This window comes from Antechinus flavipes, chromosome 3, assembly GCF_016432865.1.
Source record: "Antechinus flavipes isolate AdamAnt ecotype Samford, QLD, Australia chromosome 3, AdamAnt_v2, whole genome shotgun sequence".
Classification (NCBI taxonomy): Eukaryota; Metazoa; Chordata; class Mammalia; order Dasyuromorphia; family Dasyuridae; genus Antechinus; species Antechinus flavipes.
Window position 1 is genome coordinate 291,448,073 of NC_067400.1, and position 18,783 is coordinate 291,466,855.

General features: G+C 33.4%; 1 protein-coding gene across 4 annotated transcripts in view; it reads left to right on the plus strand.

Moving 5' to 3' along the window:
- Positions 1–18,783, plus strand: part of NXPE3 (neurexophilin and PC-esterase domain family member 3) — a 56,894-nt gene that overhangs the window by 25,644 nt on the left and 12,467 nt on the right. For all 4 annotated transcript variants that reach the window (XM_051985214.1, XM_051985213.1, XM_051985212.1 and 1 more), the window contains 2 exons: positions 13,119–13,873; positions 15,252–15,325. In XM_051985214.1, coding sequence (XP_051841174.1) covers positions 13,119–13,873; positions 15,252–15,325 — 829 coding nt within the window. The remainder of the gene's footprint in view (positions 1–13,118; positions 13,874–15,251; positions 15,326–18,783) is intronic.

The window sequence follows — 18,783 nt, forward strand, 5'->3', positions numbered from 1 at the left end:
TTGATACTTAGAACAGCAATGTCAAATGTGTAGTGAGGCCTTAACCAGATTAAAATGTAATTGCTATCTGATTTGTTGATATATTAATTTAAAATATATAAATACAAATGAATGTATATAAAGAACATATAAATGTACATATAATTCCTTATTTAATTACTTTTTTCAATCTGTTCTAAGAGAAACAAAGAGGTACTCTATTGAATTAAAAACAGTTCTGGTTTTTGTTTGGACACTTCAAATTCTTATTTTATATATGTTTATAGATTATAAACATATGTATAAAATGTTACACACACACATCAACTAAACTTTCCTTATTTTCTCTTGTTTTTTGAGTAGTAGATTGAATGTGTTTTTTTAATTCCATAGGTGTAGTTTCCATGCTGTTTTATTTACTCTTTACATTTTTCACTAATGCAACTCCTTATGCTTTCATTATATCTGCTCACACTTTATTCTCTGCTTATTTTATTCCATAATATTTCATTACCTTAAAGTTCTTTGGTTTGCTCATTGTTTTAGGTGACTTTATTTTGAGGAGTTAAGATCCTTTTGCTTCTTTGGGGACATTTTTCTGTCTCTGTTCCTTTTTTTGTAGGGAACACTTTAATGAAATAAAGCAAAATAGAAAAAAAGCAAGTAGAAAAAACAGCAAACACTAATTGCAATTACAACACTTTTGAAGAGATTTTGCTTTGTTACCTGGAATCAGCAACATTTCTTCATTTGGATTTCATTCTATTTAAATCTTTTTACACTATATAAACCATATTGATTGTGATCATTCTATCTTAAAAAATTGAATACGTGCCTTATTTTCTTCCTCCTCTTCCAGTCTATTCCATTATTGTAGGGATCTTCAACATTTACATTGATACTATTTGAAACACCCTACTTTCTCTTTTACTACAGTTCACTCACTCTATCACTCCATACATTAGGCATGATCAAAGCCTGGATGTCACCATTTCCTTACACATATTCTACTTCCCAGATTGAAAACCGACATCTCGTTATGACCATAATATAATAGCATTTTTCTTATATTCACCCATTCAACATCTATTATTTAGCCTTTATGATGATTTTTCATTTCTCTTTATTTTCTCAGGCTTTTATCACTGCTCAATTCCATCTTTCAGTAGAAAGAACAGAAGTCCAAAGAATTCAGTGATTTTTAGGAAGGCGGTTTCTTGTCATCTTTTGCTTTGCCATCTTTTTGGAAGTTTCTCCATCTTCATTTTATAGATATATTTAGTCAGGCAAAGAAGTTCCTTACTTTTTTTGAAATGCATGTAATGAAGCCATTAGAATGATGTCTGTACAAGTGCTTTAATCTTTAGTTAGAAATACTTAGTCATTCAAAGAAACAGTAGCAATTGGTATTGGATTTCATAGTACTAGTGTTTGCAGTCAAGATGCCTTGGTTCAGATTCTATCTTTGATACTGAGTAGCTTTTAGAATGTTAGTCACAACCTTCTGAATCATAATTTTCTTACTGCTTTGTTTTCAGGTTCTTCATGACCCTATTTGGGATTTTCTTGGCAAAGATACTGGAGTGGTTTGCTATTTCCTTCTCCAGTTCATTTTACAGATGAGAAAACTGAGGCAAACAGAGCTAAAAAGTGTCTGACCCCAGGCCTGGCACTTTATCCAATAGGGTCCCTAATTGTCCTTTCCTTACTTCCAAAAGGGAGATAATAATACAGTTACTACTTTCTTCACAGGATTATTGAGGAAAGCATTTTGTAAGCCAGAGAGAACTTTCCAATATGATTTAGTGGAGAACTAAGTAAGTAGAGTCCTCAATAGATTATAAATCAGAAAATCAGAATTTAGGGTTGGACTGAATAAAAGAGAGAGCCAGTTAGACATTTTGAGAAAAGGGTTTTCAACTATTTACAACTATAGACTACCATAGCTCTTAATTTCAATGAATTTTGGCTATTTGGGTAGGCTTTAAAAATGTGCACCAGCTTTCTATATTCTAAATTTGTTTGTAGCTATAAAATTCAGACCTCTTTCTCTACCTGTCTGATATCTCTCACCTATGGCATACTCAATGTGTTTTTTTTTTTTTTTTTAATAAAAATAAGGTAGAAGTTCCCAAATTTTGGCCATAATTTCTTTTTTTTTAGGGAATTTTTTTTTTGGTACTGTTTTTTAAAATGTGATTCCTTCACTTTTGTTTTTAGGCATCCAGTTTAATGAATGACTTTGTGTTTCAACAGAAATAATGACACCTCACATTTTGATTAGAGAGAATTTACGTTTGTTGTAATCAGATCGGTTTGTGTGATACCATCCAAATGTTTTTTTTTTTTTTGTTTGTTTGTTTTGTTTGCTGAGGGCAAACTCTTATTTAGGGCAGTAGAAAGAGTATTAGATTTGGAATCAGAGGATAAAAGTTCAAATCCTGGCTTTGCTTCATTTTCTCACCTATAAAATGAAAGATTGATCTAGGATGGTCTCTAAAGTCCCTTCCAGTTCTCACTCTATGATCATCTAGATCAGAAATATGTTACATATGTAGCTCATGGCCATGAATGGCCCCTCCTAAATGCAGCCTGAACCTTTATTTATTAAATTTAATAAATTAAATTTATTCAGATGTAATGGGGAAATAGTTAACAACATAATTAAAAATAAAGTAAAGCATAGAAAATGTTAAGATGTGATTTTCCAAATTAATATGAAGTTCACAGGAATCCTTACCTATGATTTAGTGGCCTTTGTTTTTGAGTTTGATACCATTGTTCCAAATCAAGGATTAATTAATTAATTAATTAATTTTTTTTGCTGAGGCAATTGGGGTTAAGTGACTTGCCCAGGCTCACAAGCTAGGAAGTGTTAAGTGTCTGAGGTCAGATTTGAATTCAGATCCTCCTAACTTCAGGATTGGTGCTCTACCCACTATGTCACCAAGCTGCCCCCTCATTAATTTATTTTTAAAAATACAATATGTCCTAAAAGTCTTAGTGAAGTTTTATAGTTCAGTACCTTGAAAACTACAATTGCTAGATTAAAACTGACTGACTACATAATTATGTATTGTCTGACACTTTAATCTTGAAATTAGTAACAAGAATTTGGGCAAAATCTTTGCATCTCTTGCTGTTGTTGGCTACTCCTTGATGAATACCTCTATCTTTCATACTCTTCAAATCCTCAGATAAGATCACGCGATTTTAAGATAATAAGTTTAAAAATCAGATTAAAAAACTATTAAAATACCTTGTATTTTAGCAACTGTTTTCAACATAATTGGTTTCTTTGTAATTTTATATATTTTACTTTACATACTTAACATTCCGAGAAGGGTTCCAGAAGCTCCAGCTGACTTCCAAAGAGATCCATGATCTTCCTAAAAAGTTAAAATCCCATATCCTATGATCTGGAAACTGATAATTTATAGGTATTCTACAAGTAATAAAGTCTTTTTGATTTCATTGACTACTTAAGGATATTTTTCTATTCCCAGTGAACTTTTTTTTGAGTTTTTAAATAGTTTTTTAAATTCCATTTAAAGATAATTTTTAACATTTATTTAAAATTTTTTTTGAGTTCCAAATTTTTTCCTTCCCTTTCCTCCAATATCTCTAAAATAGTAAACAGTTTGATATACTTTATATGTGTGCAATCATGTAAAATATATTTCCATATTAGTCATGTTATGAAAGAAGAAATGGAACAAAAGGGAAAAAAACATGAAAAACATGGAAAAAAAAGTTAAAATAGTTTGCTTCAATCTGCATTCAGACTCTTTCTCTGGATGTAGATAACATTTTCAGGGATGAGGTTTTTGGAATTTTCTTTGATCTTTATATTGCTGAGAAGAACTATGTCAGTCATAGTTGATCATTGCACAATGTTGCTCGTACTGTGTACAATGTTCTCCTTATCCTACTCACTTCATTTAGCATGAGTTCATTTAAGTTTTTCCAGGTTTTCCCTATAAACTACCTACTTGTCATTTTTTATAGCATGATAGTATTCCATTACATTCATATACCAAAACTTGTTCAGTTGTTCACTGGTTGATGGGCATCCTTCAATTTCCAGTTCTTTGCCACCACAAAAACAACTGACATAAATTGTTTGAGTATATAATTCCTTTCCCTCCCTTTTTAAATAATCTTTTTGGTATACAGACCTAGTAGTAGTATTGCTGGATCAAAAGATATGCATAAATTTATACCCTTTTGGGCATGGTTTCAGATTGCTCTGTAGAATAGTTGGATCAGTTCACAACTTCACCAATGATGCATTACTGTCCCAATTTCCCCATATCCTCTCCAACATTTATCATTTTTCTTTTATATCATACTTGTTAATCGGATAGATGTGAAGTAGCACCTTAGATTTCTTGCATTTCTTTATCAGTTGTGATTTAAAGCATTTTTTTGTATGGCTGTAGATATTTTTGATTTCTTCATCTGAAAACTGCCTGTTTGCATCTTTTGACCATTTATCAATTGGGGATTAATTTATTTTCTTATAAATTTGATGTACCTCTCTCTATATTTTAGAAATGAAGCCTCTATCAGAAATACTTGTTGTAAACTACCCCCTCCTCGGCCATGCTCCAGTTTTCTGCTTTCCTTATAATTTTGGTTGTATTAGTTTTGTTTGTGCGAAAACTTTTTCATTTTACATAATCAAAATTATCTATTTTACATTTTGTGATTCTCTCTATTTTCTTTGGTTCTAAATTTTTTCCTTATCCATAGATCTGACAGATAAACTATTCCACGCTCTCCTAATTTAAAATAGAATGCTGGCCAATATGGAGAAATCAAGGTACAGGCTTAGTGGAATAGGAAAAAAAAAAGATGAGAAGTTTGTATCTCTCCTTTCTCTATAGAATGCAAGCCTTATGGCTGTGGTCTATCTTTCTAGAAGGAGTAAAAGGGGATTGTCACCCAGGAAGTCCTTTTAGTCTTTTTGCATATCTTACCCATCAGGCTGGATATGAGGATAAGACTTCTTCATTTAGAGGATAATAGAGCTAGAGCTGGAAGGAATCTCAGCGACCATTGAGTCTAACAACTATTTTTTTTGGTGAGAAGACTGAGGTTTAGTAGGGGTAAGTGATATTCTGAAGATCACATGGTTATCCAGTGACAAAATTGGAATTTGAACTCAGCTCCTCTGATTTTGACTTTTCCTATTGCACTATAAGATAAGTAAGAGAAAAAAAGAAATTGGTTTGAAAAAAAAAAAAGGATTGTGCCATACAAACTGGCCTGATCACAGCAAACAAACTCCATCCAATCATCAGCATTTCTATTGTAACACACAGTCAACATATTATTCTGAAAGCCTGCAAAAAAAAAAAATTGAACAGAATTTAAGGAGTAACTTTTTAAAAGCAATACTAAATACAAAACCAAAAAGCATTTCCTAAAAAGAAGAGACTGTATAGCTAAAACTTGGGAACTCCTGCACCATTTTAATTTAAGGAAAAACACATTAACTTGCTAAGCTGCCTGTGAGGATCCTAAGTGATATCAGAGTAGTACAGGAAAAGGGTCTGATTTTTTAATAAACTGCTCCAAACTATTGCTAAACCACCTGGAATAGGAAGCACGATCCTTAATTTAAGCTTTCATTTGTGAATTCACAGAACAACCCACAAACGCTTTCCACTATATTTATAACGGGACATGGAGGACATCCTGATGTATGTTCTCATGTAGAGGAACAAATATGTCTATAACTGGAAATTATGGACACCTGGGAAAATTCTGGCAGAACTCAGGCAATTTAGAAAACTTGGCATAGAGGGTTTAAAATTCCATAAAGAAAATGTTGCATGAAAAAAAATTGGCATGTCTCCTCACTGTAGAGATACAGATAAGTATTCCACTGAGAACACACACCTGCATTTTATGATATTGGTTGTCATGCCTATGAAATGCAACATAGATAGTGATGGTCCTGTGTCTGGACTTTGATAGCTAACTCTATCTTTTTTGGGTTTTTTATGGATTGAGTTCCATCATGAGAGCAACATGGCATACTTGGAATCAAGAAATCTGGTTTGAGTCAAATATTTAATGAGGCATATGATCATATAATGAGATATATGGTAAATCCCATAAATTTTCCTTTATGTGTAAAATATATCTCCTCTTATGGAGATGATAACATTTTTACCACCACCATTTCAGGATTTTTGTTAAGGAAATCACTTTTTAAAACCTTAATGTTCCATAGTAGCAGCTAAGATGTCCTAAGTGGGTTAATGATTTGAGCACTTGGCCAGGAGTTCAAATGCATTCTTAGTTGTTTACTAACTATGTGCCCCTAGGCAAGTAACTTAACCCTGTTTACTTCAGTTTCCTCATCTGTAGAATGAATTCTTATTTTTACCAAGAAAATCCCAAATGGAGTCACAGAGTCACATGCAACTGAAATGACTGTGTAACAGTTTTCTTAAGAGGCAGCTGTTGGCACATTTGATAGAGCATTAGTCCTGGAATCAGAAAAATGTGAGTTTGAATCCAGCCTTAATAGCTGTATAACGCTGAACAAGACAGTTGACCCTTGTTTACTTCAGTTTCCTCAGTTTTAAAAGGATCATAATAATAATATGGTTAACATGAGAATCATACAAAGAAATATTTGCTAAAAGTCCTCAGTACATGGTAGGATGCTATATAGTTATATTCTTCCCTTCCTTCAGAAAAATGTATTATAACTACCATTTGAATCTCTCCTGTCTGTACAAAAGGCAAGGTTTCTGAACACTAGTTTTCTTGTGTCAGAGGGCAGAAGACCTATTAGAGTACAATGCTGTTTCAAATGACTCAATTTGTTACTCAGAATATTCATTTTATCCTATATTTGCAAAGACTGCTGAATCTATCTTTTGACCTGAGTTAATTATAGAATTTCTTTGATTGCTTACTGACCTACCACAAAGATTTTTATTAGTTTAGCTTGGTTATGGTGTAGGAGACAGTGATTCAGCCAATAAACCATAGGCTTTATAGGCTATCATCTTCCTTTCCACTGAGTAAGTAATGTTTGCTAAGAGATCTAACTTCACTATTTTTACTCATCTGTGAATGGGAACAGATTAAGATAATTCTTGTGAAAATCTAGTGGTAAAAATGTTTGTTCTCTCAGTTAAGATATAAAATGATTCTATTAGCAATTTCTTAATAGACTAATTCTCTAGAAATTTTCTATCTTTCTATTGTCTCCTTTACCGTTGATAAAATTGTTTGTACTTGTGTTATAAGAAAACAGGCTTTGCAAATTCCATATTCATAAATGGAGTTAAGCTTGTGAGGTGTTATCAGATCATCCAAACATTATTAGGATAGGGATAGGAACTGAAGCTCAAAGTATTGTTGACCTAATTCAGGAACTCTGAAACTTTATCATGAACCCCTTTGGCAGTCTGGTGAAGCCCCCTTCTCAGAATAATATTTTTAAATTCATAATATACATAGCATTTCAAAGATATATTGAAAAAATGATAGATTTTTTTCATATATCTCCTGAAATCTATCCATGTATCCCTTTGGGATTTCTGAATTCCAATTTAAAATCAGTTCTAATCCAAATGTTTCATTTTATGAATGAGTAAACTGAAATGTCTTTTCATGCCAGGAGTCAGTAGTAGATCTGGGATTTGAATCCAGCAACTCTTACTCTAGATTCACTAATCCAAATAATGTTAAGGTCTATCTCAGTTAAATAAAATCTTACCGTCTTAGGGCTCTCAGTTAATCAGAATTGATATTTTGCATGCATTAAAAAAATCAGAAAAAGGCAAATAACAATAAAATAGATACCAAGGATTTATTCTTAAATGCTACTTTTTGGGGGATATGTTCTGGTCTCAAGATATCTTTTATTCCAACTTTCTTTATTTCTCTAGCTATATAGTGAAAATTTACATATAGAACGATGCCTATGAAGCATTGTATGATCCTCAATCAATGACAACAGAAATTTAAAAAACAATTAAAACATGGAGACTATGATTTAAAAACCCATGGGGATATCCTTGGGAAAGGAAGATTATATTCATAGGCAGATCTATCTCCCTAGCAACTCTATCTTTGATTGTGCTCTTCAAATAAGAAGTGGCCCCAGGATATATAATAGAGCAACGATTCTTAACCTAGAGTCCTCAAGTTTATTTTTAAAATTTCTTTGACAGTTGTATTTCAGTATTATTGATTCCCTTATTAATCTTGTTATTTTGTTTTGTTCATTTAAAAATACTATTCTGTGTTGGGATCTATAGGCTTTGCCAGATTGCCATAAGAGTTCATAACACAAAAATGGTTAAGAGCCTAATCCTAGAGCTAGAGTTTCTGGAGAATGGAAGGGCATATTAGAGTGAGGAAGGGAAGGTGATGAGAAAGCCTTGGCAAAATTTTTCTTAGAGGAGTAAACCTTATGCTCCTGAACAGATGTCATCATCAGTAGATTCAGATGGCCTGCACCTAAGGGAATTCCATAAGAAAAGCTAGCCTACTTGAAGGACCATTTACTACAGTGCTGTTAGAATGTTTTGGGAATGTCCTGAGAAACAGATGTGCCATATCATTCTTTTTTTAATTTGTTCTGTTAAATTCACATTAAAAAAAAAAAAGCTAAAAAGGAACATGGAAATTTTTTGTTAATCCTAATGCCAGTATTTGCTAAGCCTCTAGAATGTACATTAAATGCAATCTGTAATCATCCTAAAAGCATTGGATTGGGGAGGGGGAGGATGATAAAGTGTAGTTTTATAATAAATCCTATCAGAAAAATCCGATAAAATAAAAATGAATAGAAAATTAGATGAATAGGGCTTTTTATAAATTGTGGTAGAACTTTTTTTGGGGGGATAGAAAAGTTAGTCATTTGGCAATTGCATCAGTACACACTACGGGGTTTACTATAGGGTTCACAACAACTTTTTTTTTTTTGAGAGGTTATCGTAGTTGTCTGTGCTTTGTTTTCTTTTTAATGTGGTGGAGCATTTTTACTTTCAGAATGAGGTTAGCTTGGCAAGCATATGAAGTGTTATGCATTGAAAGTTCCTGGAATTTCATTGTAAAGGCAACTTGTAAATGGAATAGCTTCTCACCATCTTCTACCCACTCATCTTCCCTATTTTCCATGCTCAGAAAAAGAGATTCCACAAAGGGTTCTGTAAGCCAATGTGACCCAGTAAAACAAAATCATAAAATTCCATTAAAAGAACGATAGAATATCAGAGATGGAACAGACTTCAGAACTCATTTAGCTTGATATACAGCTAAATCACAAATTCATGTATCTGACATATAATCACTTCGTTTCTGTTTGAACACATCCTATGATGGGACTACTTCTTTCCTGAGACAACTATTCCAGTTTTAGACATTTCTATTTGCTAGGATATTTTCTTTAGACCAATTCAGAATATCATCTACAATCACACAGTTAAACTTAGGATGGGGGGGATGGGAGCCCCAGGCCCACTACTCTAGCCATCCCAGTGCATCTCAAGCTCTATATATTTTGGGCAGGGCTGTGATTTCACTCAATTTGAGTACAGTAAAGTGTTAACAAATTTTGAAGGATTATATATAATTTCTTCAGAAAGGAAGGAAACCATTACAAGAAAACTTAAATTTCCTAACAAAATAGATACAAAGTATCCTATTCTACTTTCCCTAGACAAAAACAGAATCCTCATTAGTGGCCCACATTATCAAGAATAATAAGAATTTTATTATAATATACAGTCTTTGTAGTATTTTCTTCTCCTAAAAGAATATATCTGCCTTCTTCTCACTGTAGACTATCCAATAGTGTTTCCCCTCAGATTGTAGGAGATTGCCTCCAATTACTTGAATTGATACTGGTATTCCTCCTTCTGGCTTAATTACCTACTAGTTCTTTGAACTCCCAGGGGAATCATTTCAAGCCTGACTGAAAAAGAAGAAAACGTTTTGGAATCTGGGACAAGTGTGAGGCTGCTTTGTTGGACAATAGGGCAATTTACTTGGTTATCTATGGGATTATACCTGAATTTAAAATTTTTCATCAGGTTAAACTTTCTTTATGTGTGAGTAGCCACCTGGAGGAATCATCCAAGAATCACTTGAAGGAGGTGAATATGGCATCACTGGGACCTGTACATAATAATAATAATAATAATAATAATAATAGTGAAAGCTAATGTTTATATAACGCTATCCTTCTGGCCACCCTGTGAGATTGGTGCTATTACTATCTCCATTTTACAGTTGAGAAAACTGAGACTTAGAGATTTTAAGTGATTTATCCAGGATCACACAGCCAATAAAGGTCTAAAGTAAAAATTGAATTTAGGTGTTTCTGACTACCAAGTCCAGCTCCATCCACAATGCCCCCTAATGACCAAGTATAATGGAAGTTGACCTGTTTTTTTTAGGGCTGTCTCCAGTGTAAGTGGGAATAGGTGGTTGCTTTTATGGTATGTTCAGTCATCTGAACAAAAGAGTTTTCTGGGTTATCTGAAACTTTTTAAGTGTCAGTCTTAAAGAAGAATTGCTTTTACACTGGGTTATGGTTTCACTTTATCACATTCACTGACTAACATTAGCAGAAATAATTTTAATTTATTTGGTAACTAGGAAAACTTAGTTTTCCCATTGCTTCCCTCTTCTTCATCTTTTAGCCAGCAGAATATGGAGGTTAGATCATTAGATTTGGCAACAGGAACATCTGGATCAGACCCTGACAAATCATTCAATTTATCTGAATCTCAGTTTTCTCATCTGTAAAATGAGGGGATTGGACTTAATGACCTCTGAGTTACTTTCAATTTCTAAGTCTGTTATCAATCCTATGTTCCAATGCATTTTAGTCCATGTGCTCTGTCTAATCTTTAAATCTATTCTTGTACTTTTCTTTCCTCTTCACTTTTTCTGATGTGTTCCAGACCATTTTCTGTCAGACCACTGAATTTTCTCTGTCATGTAAATAATAGTATGCTTCAAGCTTTGCAAAACCTTTGATGTTTCTTTCTAGACAAAATGATTATAACTCAAGTCATAGATCTTAGAGAATGATAGGCCTTATAACATCTAAAAATGAGATGAAAACAAATCCTTTCCAAAAATTACATACTTGATTTAAAAAGAGCAAAAGTCAATGGAAAAAGTTTCTTAGACTTAATTCTATTTTTCCTTTTGAGTTGCTTTTAATTGAAATAGTAATGTTACCCACTTAGTCAAAGAGTTAGCTCTGATCTAGCTTGCCTCTTTATATTGTGTATGAAATACCTATTCCTCCTTCACTTTTGTGTTAAAAAATCCTCTTTCTTAAAGACATAGTTCAGTCTATGCTTTCTACTTGAAAACTTTCCATATTCTCTCAACTGTTAGTATCTTTTCTTCTCAAGCTAACTTGTATTTAACTACTTTGTTTTGGTTTTATTTATTCTCTTCACATTTTTTCTGATGAGGTTTGCTAGAGTGCTTGACATCTTTTAGAAATTCAGAAAATCATTTCTTATGTCCAAAGGATACTCATCATAAGTTATCAAAACATATCTATTGAATTAATGAGTGACAAAATTGAATACAGGATTTGAAATACCTTGAAAAACGGCGCTATAAAAAGAGAATTTCTAAGAAAGATGACTAATAACTAATTATCTTCCACAAAATCAGATAATAGTGTTCCTGGGAAATTAGGTAATGAAATTATGGTTTTAGAGTTAGAATGTACCTTAGAAGTGCTTGAATCTAACTCTTTATATATACAATGAAGAAATTGAGGCAGAAAGATATTAAGTAATTTGCTCAGGGTCACATAGTAAGTATCCAGAGTAGGTTTTGAGCCCAGCTCTTTTCTGATTTTAAGTCCAGTGCTCTATTCATGTATGCTGTTTCTCCTTTGATTAATCACTTAGCTTATAGATGCATTTATGAAAGATTATTGAGGATAATAATACTCAGAATAGAAAGAACTTATTATTAGCTGGGGCTCAGTCACACTAACTAGTCATGTTACAGAGCAAGCTTGTCTCACCTGGGCTATGATTAATCTTTAACTGTGATGTCACAGACAAGGAGTGAGGAAGTAATGGTTAGGGGTTGGTTTCCTGCTATCAGTCAAGGGACATTGACGTTTATAATATGGAAAGTTGTAATTAGGACATAGACAACCTTTCACAAGAAAATTGAGGGTTTCTGCTGGTTTTTATTTGATCAAAACAAGCTCAACATTTCCTTTATGAGATAGGTAATCCACAAGTAGCTAAAAACTAAAAATATATATCTATAAAATATGTAATTATAGATCACAAGTAAGAAAGACCTTAGTAGGTTTAAGGTACCATGGAATGTATAGTTAGTAGGAAGAGTACTTGGAATGAGATGACCTGTCATCATTCTGTCATTTATTGTCTATATGACCTTGAACAAGTCATTTAATCTCAGTTTCAGCATTCTTTTATTCTACAAATTTCCATTATAATGGTGGTAGCAGATATTCTATTCCTTTTTTTTTTTAAATAATTTTTTATTGATAGAACGCATGCCAGGGTAATTTTTTACAGCATTATCCCTTGCATTCATTTCTGTTCCGATTTTTCCCCTCCCTCCCTCCACCCCTTCCCCCAGATGGCAAGAGTCCTTTACATGTTGAATGGGTTGCAGTATATCCTAGATACAATATATGTGTGCAGAACCAAACAGTTTTCTTGTTGCACAGGGAGAATTGAATTCAGAAGGTATAAATAACCAGGGAGGAAAAACATAAATGCAAGCAGTTTATATTCATTTCCAGTGTTCTTTCTCTGGGTGTAGCTGCTTCTGTCCATCTTTGATCAATTAAGGCTCTCTTTATCAAAGAGGTCCACTTCCATCAGAATACATCCTCAAACAGTATTCTATTCCTTTTTTTAAAATTCATAGTAATATATTAGATATCCCCATAAAAACTGGCCCTCTTATAAACACTTTGAACTCAGGGGATACCCTTTATTCAAACCATCAAAACACAACAGTTTTTTTCCAAAAGTTTTAAATATTACTTTGAAATTTTATTTTAACAATGTTAGAGGTTTACTTGCCTGAATATAAGGAAGTTTTTTGTTTTGTTTTCTGTCCTTATGTTTTTTCCTCAGCATTTGGATCATGAAAGTGTTTTAGCTACTGTCATTGATAGCAGTGGACAGGATACTTCCCTTCAAGCCTCCGGAATTAGCAGAAAGTCCTACTGTGGATATGAACATCAAACCTTGTCCAAGAGGGAACGTTTGGAAGAGAACTCTTTATTGGCGTCTTTTCAGAGTCATGAGCCACATATGGATTTAGTCCCATTTGTGAAGAGCACTGACCCTTCCTCTAGCTATTTTGTGATATTGAATTCTGGAACATTCTTCAAGGTGGGGAGTCAACTTGAGGTTCTGGTTCAAGTACAAGATTTCCAAGGGAGGCCCAAAAAGTATGGTGGAGATTACTTACAGGCCCGAATCCACTCCCCCAAACTGCAAGCTGGTGCGGTGGGTAGAGTTGTAGACTACCAAAATGGATTCTACAAAGTTTTTTTTACCTTGCTTTGGCCAGGCAAGGTGACTGTGTCTGTAGTTCTGGTTCACCCAAGTGAAGCAATCCAAGTCCTTCAGCATCTCCAGGAGGTGAGACCAGATAGGGTCTATTTTAAAAGTCTCTTCCGATCAGGGAGAATTTCAGAGACTACCATATGCAATGTATGTCTCCCAGGAAACCTTCCTGTATGTAACTTCACAGATCTCTATACTGGGGAGCCCTGGTTTTGCTTCCAACCAAAAAAGCTCCCTTGTAGCAGCAGAATCAACCATTACAAAGGAGGGTACCTCAAGGGTCTTCTAACTGCCACAGAAAGTGCTTTCTTCCAAAGGTATGTGGTGTAAATCAGAGCAGTCACTTCTAACTTGGGCCAGTTTTTATAAATATATACCCTTTCCACCCTTTGTTATTAGTCAAGATTGTTAATGTTATTATACTAAGATAGTAATAATGATTAGTAATAACTATTAGTAATGGTTTTCCTTGAATCTCACAATATATAACTCAAATAATAGGTAAGCAATGAGGTATTTATACCAATATATGATCATTACTATATACATGTATGTACATGCATACATATATGTATATATGTATATCTCTATACATTATATATGTGCTTTATATAGGTATATTATCTCTTTTCGAATCCACTTGCTTCCTTTTTTTTTCCTATTGTTTAATATTTATTCAGATGAAAATAATGTCTGCAGAACATATTGATACTGATTTTTTGCTAAGAGATAAATCAATATTCCTTCATTATCCCTTCCTTCATTGCTTGGTGGTGGGAAGGGAAGAGGAAGATTGGCTTTGGTGGTAGTTGGACTAGTGAAAGTTTGTTGCTAAAATAAAATGACACATCTAAAAAAAAAAAAAGTTGGAGTTTGCTCCTATCAGTTTTTTTTTAAATTAAATTCTTTTTTCTCCCCCTTCTACTTCATCCCTATTTAAAAAACAAAACAAAACATAAAAAACAAAACCTTGTAACAAATATGCAAAACAACCTCCTATTAGTTTCTAAAATATGTTGTGTTTCATTCTATGTGACTGTATAGTTAATTGGGAGAATGCTACTCATAGAATCATGGATTGGGAACTAGATGGGAACTTAGAGGTCATCTAGTTCCCTCTTCCTTCCCATTTTGCAGATGAGAAATTGAGGTCTAGAGGGTTTAAAAGACTTGCTTAAAATCATAGATATTAAACCATAGAGATGGCATTTGAAACCATTAGAAAAGCTTTGATTCCAAAGCTATTATCTTTTTGACTGTATCTCTCCATTTAAATTTTAAAAAAATGTTACTGCAATTTGAAAAGACTGCTTGGCCTTAATGCGCTGTGAGATGGGAAAGCACATGGAAAACCCAGATTGCTACATTAAAGTACTTGATCATTATCATAATAGTTATTGCTGGGAAATAAATGGACTTGTAGCTTAATCTTGGGTTCCAATCCAGGATGTGCAAAGTGCTTTCTCCTTATCTGACTGTGGGAAATTGTTTTTTAAATGCATCCTAAAAACCAGCTGATAACTGAGAACAATGTGTTACTTAGAGCTATGTTTTAATATTTCACTGGTAAATTCATTTATAAGTAAATTAAATTCTGTGAATTCATACCCATGCCTTTGCAAGTGAAGATAAGCCACTGGGAAAAAATAAATGTTTGTTATTCTCCGCTCATAATTGTTTCTCTTCCTCTTTAAGTGATGTCAATATCAAAATACCAATTCGTTCCAGTGGACCTGATTGGGTGACTGTGATTCCCCTAGGAGTAAAAGGTAAAAAAGGAATGAGTCTGGTGACATTATTTTTAATTGTTAAATTGAACATAGAAAATAGAATAGAAAATACTTGGGGCTCTTTTTTTTTTTTTTTAACTACTGTTATAATACTTTTTCTCCCTCTGTTAATTTGTGGTTTGTTCCCTGGGCACAAATAAAGGTACAAGCTAAGATAACAAAAGAGCATTTAGGATTAAATAGCACAAAGCTAGTTAGACCTTTAATGCAAACTTCTGAGTTTTATTTTCTTTGTTTATATGGAAGGTACTTTAATTTCCTTCTGTTCTAGGCATCTGAAGGTGTTCATGAGATATGAGGAAAAGCGGAAATTTTTCAAAAAAAAAAAATGGATACATAATGAGAGTTTTACTAGTAAAAGAAAAATAACCCAAAAAGATACTAACAAATGAAATATGTTATTGCAAAATAGGTATTATTAGATGTAGAAACTTTGAAGAGGAATGCAAAGATATTATCCAGGGAGCTTTCATATATATATATATATATATTAGAACTGGCAAACTTTATGATGGAAGAGGACAAATGAGTAATAATATCATGTACAATATCATTATAACAAGGATGCTTGGTGGTTTCCTTTCCCTTCTCCCCCAATCTTCTGAGCATATCAGTTTATTAAATAATGCATTACTCAACAAACTGAAATTAGACCTCTTCAACTTAGGCCTGGAATCAGAATTCAAAATGAGAAAGATTTTTATACTTTAAGAACAATTAATCAAATAAGACCAATTAATTAAAAGAAAACATTATATTATGTATATATATAAAACACATTAGATTAATAAGATTTCTAATTGAATGAAAGATTAGGGACTTTTTAATTTGGAAGGGGTTGAATGAATAGTTACAATTCTCTGAATTCTAAAAAGGACATATCCTACTCCCCAAATATATGTAAACATTCAAGGAATGTTTGGGAACATTGTTTGACAGAAGAGGCCAGTTTTCAGATAAGATGTATGGGCTGTTCTCAGTCATTTCCTAACGAATAGCAACTTTTGGTTTGCTGGAAAATTATTATACACCAATGTAGGTTCTATTGAAAGAGGAATTATTCAAATAAAACTTACCTTGAATGAGAATAGGTTACTATTTTTTTCTTTTTTTGGGGGGGGGGGGATTTGGGAAGGGTAAGGACCCAGGAAATCCAAATCTAATCTTTCTTGGATGAGAGTTTAATTGGAGTCTTGAAAAGGTGATTAGTGATTGGCATGGCATTAATGAAGTTCCCTGAAAAAGGTCTCTCTTCTCATCCTAGATATCTTTGCTTAAAGGGATCAGTCTAATCTCTTCTCTCATAAAGGTATTCTCTTATTTCTTTCACATGCTATTCACTTCCCACATGAGCTGATTAATGACAGATCCTCCAAATAGTGTTTCCCCTCACTAATTGGATTTCTTGTCCTTTTGCTTAAAAAACTTTCTTAACACCCACCCACTCCTTGCCTCTTTATCTTGTCTCATTTTTTGGACCATCTCCATCCTCTCTCTCATCTATCTAGCTTGAAGCAATATAAATAGAGTTGGTAAGTACAAAGTATAAGTTTTGCATTATAATGGTAAATTTGAGTATGAAAGAACTTGGTTGGTATTATCTGGATGACATATATTCTGGTGACCACCAGAGAGCACTATAGCTCAAATTAATGTATACTTGTGAACTAGTGATTTGGAAGACATTGCACAATCAGCATAGTGGTTTTTAGGATTATGACTTTATTTATAGCCAGATAATTCACTTTTGGCTTTAACCTTAGGGCCCATCTAGTGTTCCACTCAAAGTGGGTCAGGATGACTAGTAACAGTCTAGAGCTCTTCCAAGAAATGTCTCAAAAAACAGTGTCATAAGAACCTGGGTTATTGTACCTGGAAAAGACATTAGAATGGACCTTTTCCTTCTACTGTTACTAGTCATCCTGACTCACTTTGAGTGGAAACTGAGGCAAATGGAGTTAAGTGACTCCTAGTCTAGTAAGTGTCTGAAGCCAGATTTGAATACAGGAAAATGAGTCTTCCTGCTTCCAGGCTTGGCATTCTATCACTGTATTACTCCACTGTCCCAGATAATTTTTAACCAGGTAAATAAATATATTGTAGTTTGAGAGGGTGAAAGCACCAAGTTCCTAAGAGGATTCAGGCTGAATCAGTACTTCAGCTAGATTTTAATTAGGAAATGGTTCAAATTTACTTAATAATATTAAGATTGGGGGCCAGAAATTTCTGAGTTCCAATCCTATCTTTTATGTATATATTAGTTGTGAGATTTTGGGCAAATTGATTAAGTTCTCAGTGCCTCAGACAATTTTGGGGACTACATGTTGCAAAGAAAGTATTGATTTGTATGAGTAGAGAGAATTCCTTGTAAATTTAGAACTTTGCTAAACTTGATTTAATGATTGATTCAGTGTTTCAGTCTTTTAGGTAGCTAAACACTGAAAAAGAGAAAGCAAGACTAATTACCATGTTAAGTATCTGCCAAATTGCTTCCTAGTTTCTTATAGACGGCATGAGAGCTTAAGTGACTTATCCAGGCTCACACAGCTAGTAAGTATTGAGTGTCTGAGCCTAGATTTGAGTTCAGGTCCTCCTGAATCCAGGGCCACTGTTCTATCCACTGCATCACATAGTAATTCGTGTAGAATAGGAAGTCTTCTTTCCACTAGCTTGTATTTTGGGATTTATAAAACTCTCAAGTTAATTTTTTTTCTGCGTCTTGCTTATCTAGTCTGTTTTACTGATCATATTTTCTACTTTTTTGCCCGTACCAAATAATCCAAATTCCTTTTCATAGGTATCACCCAGGCAGTCCTTTTCTGGTTCTTAGAATTTTTCTTGTGATTACATCATCATCATTGACAATATCATTCCCTTTTAATTATCCATTTTTTTTGAAATAAGATATATCCTTCCAGAGCTGAATTCCAATCAGACTAAATTTCAGTGAACTATGAGATTAAATTTGTCTTCTTTAATTAAGATCTTAGTTCAACTTTCAAGATGTTCATTTGCAGATAGACAAAGCCATTGTTTTTTTTTTTTTTTCCTAGCTCTTTTCTTGGATTTTGTCTTCTGGTTTTTACTGAATATCTTAATTACTCTTGTCTGATAGTGTTAAATACAGGCAGTTTCCTCCCACCTAATTTTTCAGCTTAACGTCAGTTTGCTTGGATGTGCAAGACTCAAAGTACTTGTTTTTGACTAGCCTATATTAATTATGGATATAAAGTGTTTTATAAACCCTTAAAGTATTACATAAATGCCTACTATTTTTGCAAATGAGGAAATTGAGGCTGAAGAGGTTAAGTGAATTTAATAACTGCAGCATCAGTTGCTGTTCTAAGCCATGCTCCATGGATTCAAATCCCATTCTTAGCCACCATCATCTTAACCAGATATTTGCTTTATAAATATGTCTTACTCTTCAGAACCTC